Genomic DNA, 10,988 nt, shown 5'->3' with positions numbered 1-10,988 from the left:
GAAAGTATTTTCTAAATACTTAGAAATTTCTGTTATAACTTAATATTTTATATTAATGTACAAAATATTTTATCACATCCTCTCTGCTGAGCACATTACTAGCTTGTAATTAGAGAATATGAGCAAGATTTATGTTTTTTTTATTTTTAATAAAACAGGTATTGTTTTCTCTAAGCAAAACCTGAACACCTGTCTGGAGCAAGGAAAAACCTTTGACTGTGAAGCGATATGAGATGATTGCCAAAGCCCCAGATAGGTGCGAGTGAAAATGAATACAACAGACGACACAGATAAGGGGTCCCAAGGTCAAAGAGAAAGCTAGTCTTAGATGTGATTTGGGAAGCTGTGTTCCAAAGAAAATAGTTCCTGGGATGCTGATATATATATATTTTACTCTCACAAATGGACATCTTCTGTCTTATGCTTTTAAATTCTCTAAGGATTCTACTTTTTGTTTGGTGAGCTTCCTTCAAGTCCACAGTGAGAGCCAAAGTCATCTTCATGGGATATAAGAGACTGTACGATCTAACTGTTTTCCATTATTTTGGAGACACACGAATATCTGCATAATTTTGAGAAATTAAAACTATGTTTTAGTTGTCTTTTTGCATCAGGTCTGAAATGTGTGAGAGTAGCAGTTTCTGTTGCATTTTTTTGGTTCATTTTTCTGCATAGTCCATTCTGTTTTTATTACTATATAGCCTTGAAATATTGTTTGAAACTGTAAGTATGATATCCTTCTGCTTTGTTCATTTTCCTCATGATTACTTTGGCTATTCAAAGTTTATTTTACTTTCATGTAAATTTTAGAATTGTGATTTCCATTACTGTGAAAAAATACCACAGGAATTTTGAAAGAAAATTTATTGAATCTATAGATTACTTTGGATAATATGGCACTGAAACAATATTTATTCTTTCAAGCCATAGACAAAATATTTTAAAATTTATTTGGATCTTCTCTAATTGTTGCATTTTTTTTTTGTAAAGATTTTTTACCTCCTTGGTTAAATTCTTCCTCAGAAATTTATTAATTAATGCCATAGTAAATAAGATTTTTTCTTCCTCTGTTTTATCAGGTAGTTTAACTAGATGAAACCATGCATATATTTGTATGTTAATTTTACATTTTGATAATTTACTGAGTGTATTTATTAGATAGGTTTCAATGTACTGTTTACAGTTTTTTAAATATAAGATTGTGTGAGCCACAAACAGCAGCTTTTTACTTATTTTCTTTCTTTTTTTTTTTTTTGAGACGGAGTCTCGCTCTGTCGCCCGGGCTGGAGTGCAGTGGCCGGTTCTCACCTCACTGCAAGCTCCGCCTCCCGGGTTTATGCCATTCTCCTGCCTCAGCCTCCAAGTAGCTGGGACTACAGGCGCCCGCCACCTCGCCCGGCTAGTTTTTTGTATTTTCAGTAGAGACGGGGTTTCACCGTGTTAGCCAGGATGGTCTCGATCTCCTGACCTCGTGATCCGCCTGTCTCGGCCTCCCAAAGTGCTGGGATTACAGGCTTGAGCCACCGCGCCCGGCCTACTTATTTTTCAATTTCAATGACTTCTATCATTTCTTTGACTATTCTTCTGCCACATACTTCCAGTGCTAGATTAAAATAGAAGCATCGACAATGGACACTATAGTTTTGTATTGGTGTCTAAATTTGATGGAGCAAACATTTCTTCATGTTTTCATAAACTGATTTTAGAAGGTAAAGATCTTCTTTTGTTGGGCCCTTAGGGTGATGAGATGCCCTCTGAATTTGTAGTGAAGAGGGATTGTAGCTTGGTCACAAGGCTGCTGGGTCTGCACTAAGGTCCACCTTTAGTTGGCTTGGTACAGGGGCTTGGGTAGTTGTAATTCTCATTTTATTTTTGGACAGACTGAATATCCTTCAGGACTTTGCTCCACAGGGCAGACATTGGGGCAGGTTTTTGCAGTTGGTTCTGCATATAGTGGGCCTTATAGCAGGATGTGGATGAGTATGGCTTTCACTGAGTACCAGAGAACATTTCCTCAGGTAACTACATTTCTATATAGGCAGAACTGGCCACAAACTGTGGCTCAGGTAACTGAAACTGAGACATTGAGCTGCTTCAGAAACCAGAGTAAAGGCCAATGTCTGCAGGTCTGCCTATGTGGCTGTAAATGGGTGCCATTGCACTCCAACCTTGGTCACAAGAGTGCAACTGCATCTCAAAAAAAAATGAATAAAAATAAAAGAACTGAGAACTTGTTATAGGCTTTGCCACATTCTTCACATTTGTAGGGTTTCTGTCCAGTATGAATTACGTGTAATAAGGGTTGAGAACTTCCTTAAAAAGTTTTATCAGCCAGGCACGGTGGCTCATGCCTGTAATCCCAACACTTTGGGAGGCCAAAGCAGGCAGACTACCTGAGGTCAGGAGTCTGAGACCAGCCTGACCAACATGGAGAAACCCTGTATCTGTAGCTACTAAAAATACAAAATTAGCCAGGTGTGGTGGCGCATGCCTATAATCCTAGCTACTCAGGAAGGCTGAGGCAGGAGAGTCGCTTGAACCCAGGAGGTGGAGGCTGTGGTGAGCCAAAATTGCACCATTGAACTCCAGCCTGGGCAACAAGAGCGAAACTTGCTCTCAAACAAAAATAAATAAATAATAATAATAAAATAAAGCTTTGTCACTGTAAAGGTAAACTGAGGCTGGAGCCGAACCAGGAACAAAGACACAAGGCAAATGGCAGTGAGAATAGCCTTTTATTAGGGCTTGCAGGCAAGGTTCCTCAGTCCAAAGGTGTGGGCCAAGGAAGTCGCGCTGAGGGAGGAGGGTAGGGGCTTTTTATAGCCTGAGAGGTAGGGAAGCTGGTTGTGCAAACAGGGCCTGGGGGGTCTTGAAACTACTAGGGCAGGAGTCGAGTAAGGGTCATGAGGAAGGGGTCTTTGGAAAATGTCAACCGAAACTGCTGTTTACGAACTTGTGGAATGCAGGTGAGCTGCAGGTCATGGGGGAGTGTGGTTGCCCAACCAGAACTCTGACGCATGTAAGTCTGCAGGTGTGTACCAGGGTGAAGGGAGTCTTTAACAAAAGGCCTGCTACACCGGGTAATGCCGCCATGTTGGGTCTAGATTCCTGCCTAACATTCCGACCTCTTTCTAATAAGAAAATGGGGCGACGTGTTCATCTGGCTGCTTCCTGCTGGTATGGGTCATCATGGGGTTCTTCGGAGGTCGGAACTCGGGTATAGGGGTGGAGCAGCATCTGATTGAAAGTAACCTGGGAGACTTCTTTCATGCGGTCCTGGATGAAGCGGAGGATGCAGGGAGCTATGAGTAGTAAGAAGCCAATGATTAGTAAGGGGCTTAGAAAGGGTAGGACTTAACTGGCCACAGACGACTGCCACCACGTAAGTGAGGGCCCTGATCTGAGGTTTTTCGGGTGGAGTCTTTCCTGAATGTTTTCTAGAGTGAGGAGATTGGTTTCTACTAGTCCTGACTCATTGATGTAGTGTTCGGCCAGGAAGGGGAAAGGAGAGGGTTAGGTTAGAGGAGTTAAAAGGGCTGGGTAAGGGTACTGCAACCAGTGGGGGCTTATTCAAGGCTACACACAAGAAACGAGAGATGTTGTGTACCTCGGCCATGTGTACCACTTGAGCCCCTTCCCCAACTAAGGTTAGCAAGGAAAAAGGGTTGCTGCTGTCCTGGGGCTTGCTGCCTGGGCTAGAGCTGAGATGGCTTCCTCCTGTTGTCTGATGTCAGAGGCCAGGCTGACGAGGCTGCTTACAACCTTGATGTAGGCCTTAAAGATCCTGAGTCGGGCCACGGGATAAGACTCACTGTGCCCACCAGTCCTAGGAAGGACAAGATCTCTTCCGCATCCTGAGGAGGCTGGAGAGTTTCAATGAGGCTTATTCTATCTGCTGTGAGGCTTTTTGTAGTGGGTGTGAGGAGTATGCCTAGGTAGGTGACAGAAGGGCTACAAAGTTGAGGCTTAGCCAGGGTAACCTGATAACTTCAGTCACCTAGAAAATTTAAAAGTGTAGCAGTATCTGTAAGGGAGCACTCCTAGGAAGGACTACATAGTAATAAGTCATTGACATACTGCAATAGTTTGCTGTGGGTCAGGGGACAGAGGACAACATCCTGTGCCAGTGCCTGTCCAAAAAAATGGGGGCTACCATGGAACCTTTGAGGCAAAACAGTCCAAGTCAGCTGGGAAGAAATATGAGTGTCTGGATCTTCCAATGTAAAAGCAAACAGAAAGTGGCAGTCTGGGTGTAGAGGGATGGTAAAGAAGGCATCCTTCAGGTCAAGGACAGTGAAATGGGTGGTGTCAGGAGGAACGCACGAGAGGAGTGTATATCGATTAGGAACAACTGGAAAGGTAGGGACTACTGCCTCATGGATAAGGCATAGGTCCTGCATGAGACGATAGGCCCCAGAGCTTTTCCATACAGGCAGGATAGGAGTATTGCATGGTGAGTTGGTGGGAACTAGAATGTGCTGCTGGGCAGGTGCATGATGATGGGTTTTAGTCCCTGTCAGTGTTCAAGGGGCATAGGGAACTGGGGCCTAGAGGGAAACTGAGAAGGGTCTTTTAGCCGGATGCGGACCGGAGTGTGGTGCCGGGCAATGATCAGGGTGGAGGTGTCCCACACCTTAGGGTTAATGGGGACTGGAAATGGGAGTGTGGGGGTCAGCCTGGAGGGGTTTGTCGGGTTAGAGAAGGGGGAAGAGGAACGCGAGGTGTGGGGAGGGGTTGGGTTGGAAGTGAACTGAGGCCCCTAGCTTGGAGAGGAGATCTCGTCCTAACAAGGGGACTGGGCAAGAAGGAATGATAAGAAATGAATGCAAGAAGAGGGAGCCATCCAGGTGGCAAGACAGAGGAGGAGTCTGGCGGTAGGTGGAGGGAGTGCTGTCAATTCCCATGACTGTGACAGTGGAGGGGTGGCTGGGGCCACTGAAGGAAGGCAAAACAGAGTAGGTAGCCTCTGTGTCCATAAGGAAGGATATGGACTTATGAGCTACTTGGAGCATAACCCTGGGCTCGGCGAGAGTGAGAGGGGTCCCCGAGTCTGGGCCTCTTCAATCTTCATCAGTGTCAACGAGCTGGAAGGCGCCTCCAATGCCTGGAGGAGGGTCATCATGTGGAGGCGCAGCGACCGTCCTTAGGTCGGGGCAGTCTGACTTCCAGTGGCCCATCTGCCGACAGTTCAGACAGGGGTGGGTTGGCTCCTTTGGGTTAGGGCACTGCCTGGCCCAGTGGCTGTCGTTGCTGCACGTGAAGCAGGCACCAGGTGGCGCTTGGGTAGTACTTCCTTTCTGGGAGCTCCTGGAGCTGGCCGGCCTCAGGGCTGCTACCAAGGCCTGGGTTTGGAGTTGTACCTTCTGTTTTAGCCTGGCCTGTCGTTGGGCCTCAGGTGCTTCCTCCCTGGAGTTGCAGACCTTGAAGGCCAGTTTGACTAAATCCTGGATGGGAGTTTGAGGGCCTTCCTCCACCTTTTTAAATTTTTTTTGGATATCAGGGCCGACTGAGAAATAAAGTATGAAGCTAAGATGGCTCCTCCTGCAGGGGAGGCAGGGTCAAGGTGGGTGTACTGAATAAGTGACTCTGTCAGTCGGTTAACAGCCGGATTTTCATCTGAGCCTTGGACTACCTCATTTAACTTATTAAAATTGACTTGACTTATTGGAGGCTGCCTGCATGCCAGCAAGAAGGCATTGGACCATCATATCTCAGCAGTGGCGGCCTGCCTGACCAACCTGCTAGTCCTAGTTGGGCTCAGCTGAGGGCACCGCCTCAGTGCCAACTGGCATGGCATGGTCAGTTAAATGAAATAAGTTAGTGTGCTGCCTGGCTGCCGCTAGGATATGCTCCCATTCCTCAGGGGACAGGGTTGAGGTCATAACAACATGGGGATCATGCCAGGTGAGGTCATACGCCTGGCACAGGTATCTGAACTTTTTGAAGTACTGAGTAGGGTTGGCCAAGAAAGAGCCTACACACTCTTCAATCTTAGACAGGTCTGCCAGCGAAAACAGCACATGGACCCGGACTACTCCTTTGGCGCCTGCCACCTCTCGCAAGGGACACAGGAGGTCGGTCCTGGACCAAGTATGGGCTGAGACAGGCGAGGAAAGGGAGGAGGTGGAGGTAGGGGAGACAGAATCTGTCAGATTTGGCGAGGGCACAGGACGGGTGGAAGGGAGGGGAGGTGCTGACGAGGACGGGGATAATGGCGGGTCAGGGTAAGGAGAAGGTTGGGTGGGAGACCAAAAGGGTGGCCGGGATAGGGTGTCAGGAGGCTCAGAAAGAGAGGAGGAATCATCCCTACTTTGCAAGTAGTACCTGAGCTAACGAGCATTGAGTGCAGAGGTCTGGGTGAGAACCCAAGTCCTAAAAGGCTTGAACATAGGGTATCTCATACCATTTGCTTAGTCTCTTACAGAAGTTGGTCAGATCTATGAGGATGTTAAAGTCTAGAGTGCCTTCTGCAGGCCACTGAGACTGATTATCCAATTTATATTACGGTCATGCTACTGTGCAGAAGAAAATGAGCCACTTTTGTTTTAGGTCTTGGCTGAGACTTAAAGTCTGGAAATTAGCCAAGAGGCACCTCAGAGGGGATTTTCAGTTTGGTTTGGACTGGGAAGTTCCCATGATCCTAAGGCGGGCAATCCGGTGGCAATGGGAGCGTCCTCTCACTGCCAGGTGGAGTGCGGGGTATGGTGGCTTCCGGGGAGGTTGGACATCTCCTAGTCCCCAGTGCTGAGGTCACAGATGACCAGAGAGAGCCCTTGACGCGGTCACGCATTTCGGACAGGGACTCCCAGAAGGAGCCTACAGGACGGGGAAAACTTACCCAGCAGTGATCGAACTGAGTCTTGGATTTGGTAAGGCAGCTCCTGGCTCGGAAAGGAGGTCCTGGCTCGGGGAGAGGAGAGCCTGCCCGACCCGGCAGGGATCCGGGGAGGGGGGTCTCCTCATGGGTTTCGGCACCAAATGTAAAGGTAAACTGAGGCTGGAGCCGAAACGGCAACGAAGACACAAGGCAAATGGCAGTGAGAACAGCCTTTTATTAGGGCTTGTGGGCGAGGATCCTCGGTCACAAGGTGTGGGCCGAGGAAGTTGCACTGAGGGAGGAGGGTAGGGGCTTTTATAGCCCAAGAGGTAGGGAAGCTGGTTGTGCAAACAGGGCCTGGGGGGTCTTGAAACTACTGGGGCAGGAGTCGAGTAAGGGTCATGAGGAAGGGGTCTTTGGAAAATGTCAACCGAAACTGCTGTTTACGAACTTGTGAAATGCAGGTGAGCTGCAGGTCATGGGGAGCGTGGTTGCCCAACCAGAACTCTGACGCATGGAAGTCTGCGGGTGTGTACAAGGGTGAAGGGAGTCTTTAACAAAAGGCCTGCTACGCCGGGTAACGCCGCCATGTTGGGTCTAGATTCCTGCCTAACAGTCACATTCTTGGTTTCTGTCCAATATGAATTCTCTTATGTTTATTAAGGTCTGAGGACCAGTTAAAAGCTTTGCCACATTCTTTACATTTGTAAGGTTGCTCTCCAGTATGAGCTGCCTTATGTTCCGTTAGATTTGAGGATGTAGTATAGGCTTTGCCACATTCTTCACATTTGTAGGGTTTCTCTCCCGTATGAGTTCTCCTATGTTTATGGAGGCCTGCAGACCATGTAAAAGCTTTGCCACATTCTTCACATTTGTATGGCTTCTCTCCAGTATGAATGATCTTATGCATAGTAAGGTGTGAGGAACGGGTGAAGGTTTTGTCACATTTATCACACTTGTATGGTTTTTCTCCCGTATGAATCTTCTCGTGTTTACGAAGGATTGAGGATGAAATAAAGGCTTTGCCACATTTATCACACTTGTAATGGTTTCTCTCCAGTATGAATTTTCTTATGTGAAGAAAGAGTTGCAGGATGGTTAAAAGCTTTGCCACATTCTTTACATTTGTAGGGTTGTTCTCCAGTATGGATTATCTTATGTGTAGTAAGGGTATAGGAGTACTTAAAGGCTTTGCCTCATTCTCCGCATTTGTATGGTTTCTCTCCAGTATCAATTTTTTTATGTGTAGTATGGATTGAGGACTGGTTAAAATCTTTGTCACATTCTACATATTTCAAAGTGTTTTTTTTCAGTATATCTTCTCTTATGCCTCTTAGAATTTGAAAATTGATGAAAGACTTTCACATATTTTAGCACATTGAAACATTTTGCTCTGGGTAGTTGCCAAACATTGGTTAAGCCCATTGTGACCTCTTTTGTGTACCTCACACTCATCCACGCTTTCACAGACTTTTTTAAACTGTAAATTGCCATGTCCATATTTTCAAATTTTCTAAGTATCACTTTTGGAAAGAGTCTTTTATGCTCTGCTCTGGCCGAAGGTCTTGGGCAAAATGAGAACACATAACTGAAAGAAACAATAAAAACACATTACTTCAATTGCTAGACTCAGATAAATACACTTTACAAATCTAACCTATAAAGTTATAAAAACTACATAAGCAAGATGACATAGCAAAATACCTCAAGCTGTAATTTCTTCCTAGACATATAAATGTAACAAAAACATACTGCCCAAAATACATTTGTGAAAAATTTATAAATGAGTTAAGTGTGTGAAAGGCCCCGCGTGAGCATAAAGCAAACAGTCACAAAGAAGATAAAGAAACATCTGTTACTTATATGCAACAGCTCTTCTTGCTCCCCAGCATAACATTGTGCCTTTAAAAGTAAATTGCCAACCTGGTACAGTGGCTCACGTCTGTAATACCAGCACTATGGGAGGCTGATGTGAATCACTTGAGGTCAGGAGTTCAAGGCCAACCCGACCAAGATGGTGTAACGTATCTCTACTAAAATTACAAAAAGTTAGCCAGTCATGGTCATCAGCAGCTGTAATCCCAACTACTCAGGAGGCCAAGGCATGAGAATTTCTTGAATCCAGGAGGCGGAGGTTGCAGTAAGCCAAGATTGCACCACTGCACTCTGGCCTGGGCGACAGAGCGAGACTCTGTTTCAAAAAAATAATAAGAATAAAATAAATTGCCAACAAGGCATAATGGCTCATGCCTGTAATTCCAGCAATTTGGGAGGGCAAAGCAGGAGGATCACCTGAAGTCAGGAGTTTGAGACCAGCCTGAACAACATGGTAAAACCCCATCTCTACTAAAATACAAAAAAAAATTAGCCAGGCGTGGTAACAGGTACCTGTAATCCCTAGCTACTTTGGAGGCTGAGGCAGGAGAATTGTTTCAACTGGAGGTAGAGAATGTAGCGAGCAAAAATCATGCCACTGCACTCCAGACTGGGTAAGAGTGAGACACTGTCTCACACACACACACACAAATGTAAATTGCGCCAACTCCTGGTTTCCTTTTTAAAAAACAATGTATGCACATTGGTGCATACATCTTTATTTCTGTCTTCTAGGGGCTTTTTTAGACACCAGATAATGTGTCCCATGACAAAAAATGCTGAAAACAATGGTGATATACATTGGAATGACAGTTTGCTGCGTCTAAAGGTAAATTATAGAGAAGCAGAGAAACTGCAGTACCCCAAACAGGGAATGGGTGTAGCAAGTGATTACTGACTATTAAGAAGAAATACAAATAAGCTGATTTAACTAAACAATAAACACAAAATTTTAGACAAGATTCATCCTAAAAACATGTTTGAGAAATTCCCAGAATCTCTAGCCAAGACAATTGATTTCAGACTACACCAGGACAAAGCTATATTACAAAGATTGTAACAGGTAGCTTTTTGTTAATTTCCAAATCTCTATCAAAGATTGTAATGTATACCAAATATTAAAACAACATGGCCCCATCAAAAAAATTTCAAAAGCATCCATAAAAAGTATTTAAAGTAATTTTTAAAATTCCAAATGAATTGAACAGCCCAGTGTTGGAGGCTCATTCCTGTAATCCCAACACACTGGGAGATCCAGGTGGGAAAATCACATGAGGTCAGGAGTTTGAGACCAGACAGGCCAACACGGTGAAACCCTGTATCTGCTAAAAATACAAAAATTAGCTGGGCATGGTGGCAAGTGCCTGTAATCCCACCTACTTGAAAGGCTGACACAGGAGAATTGCTTGAACCTGGGCGGGGAATGTTGCAGTGAGTGGAGATTGTACCACTGCACTGCAGTCTGGGCAACAGAGCAACACTGTCTCAAAAATAAAATAAAAAAGGCCAGGCACGGTGGCTGATGCCTGTAAACCCAGCACTTTAGGAGGCTGAGGTGGGTGGATCATTTGAGGTCAGCAGTTCAAGATCAGCCTGGCTGAGATCGCACCACTGTACTCCAGCCTTGGTGACAGAAAAAGACTCTATATAAGAAAAAAAATAGAAACCCCGACAACTACTGAAAATCAGAAAAATGAGAATAAAAAGAAATACTAAAATACCAAAAAACCAAAAATTGTGGATATAAAAAATACAAAAAATAACTGAAAAATTTATTAAAAGAAAATATGATGTAAACATGAAAAACTGTACAAACTTAGATACAAATATATTTATAACAAACACACATATAAGCAAATTTTCAAAAATCACATAATGATATTCCATTTATAAGCATAGTCACATGAGATAACCAGTGAATTTTTTTTTTAGACAGAGTTTCACTCTTGTTGCCCAAGCTGGAGTGCAATGATGTAACCTCAGCTCACTGCAACCTCCGCCTCCAGGGTTCAAGAGATTCTCCTGTATCAGCCTCACGAGTAGCTGGAATTACAGGCGTGCGCCACCATGTCTGGCTAATTTTTTGTATTTTTAGTAGAAACAGGGTTTCACCATGTTAGCCAGGCTTGTCTCGAACTTCTGACCTCAGGTGGTCTGCCCACCTCAGGCTCCCAAAATGCTGGGATTACAGGCATGAGCCACTGTGCCCGACACCAGTGAACTTATTTAAAACATTTTTGCACCTCAGAAAAAAACTGTGATATTGCTAAAGTTATTTAAAAAAAAAAAAAAAAAA

At 44.8% G+C, this 10,988-nt stretch overlaps 1 protein-coding gene across 1 annotated transcript in view; it reads right to left on the bottom strand.

Annotated features, from left to right (window-relative positions):
* Positions 1-7,304: 7,304 nt before the first annotated feature.
* Positions 7,305-10,988, bottom strand: part of LOC108524234 (zinc finger protein 486-like) — a gene marked incomplete at its 5' end in the record, with an annotated part of 6,167 nt that continues 2,483 nt past the window's right edge. The window contains 2 exon segments of the mRNA XM_017865226.1: positions 7,305-7,862; positions 7,864-8,012. Coding sequence (XP_017720715.1) covers positions 7,434-7,862; positions 7,864-8,012 — 578 coding nt within the window.

Source organism: Rhinopithecus bieti, unplaced genomic scaffold, assembly GCF_001698545.2.
Source record: "Rhinopithecus bieti isolate Rb0 unplaced genomic scaffold, ASM169854v2 scaffold_82797, whole genome shotgun sequence".
Classification (NCBI taxonomy): Eukaryota; Metazoa; Chordata; class Mammalia; order Primates; family Cercopithecidae; genus Rhinopithecus; species Rhinopithecus bieti.
This window is presented reverse-complemented; position numbering and strand designations above follow the sequence as displayed.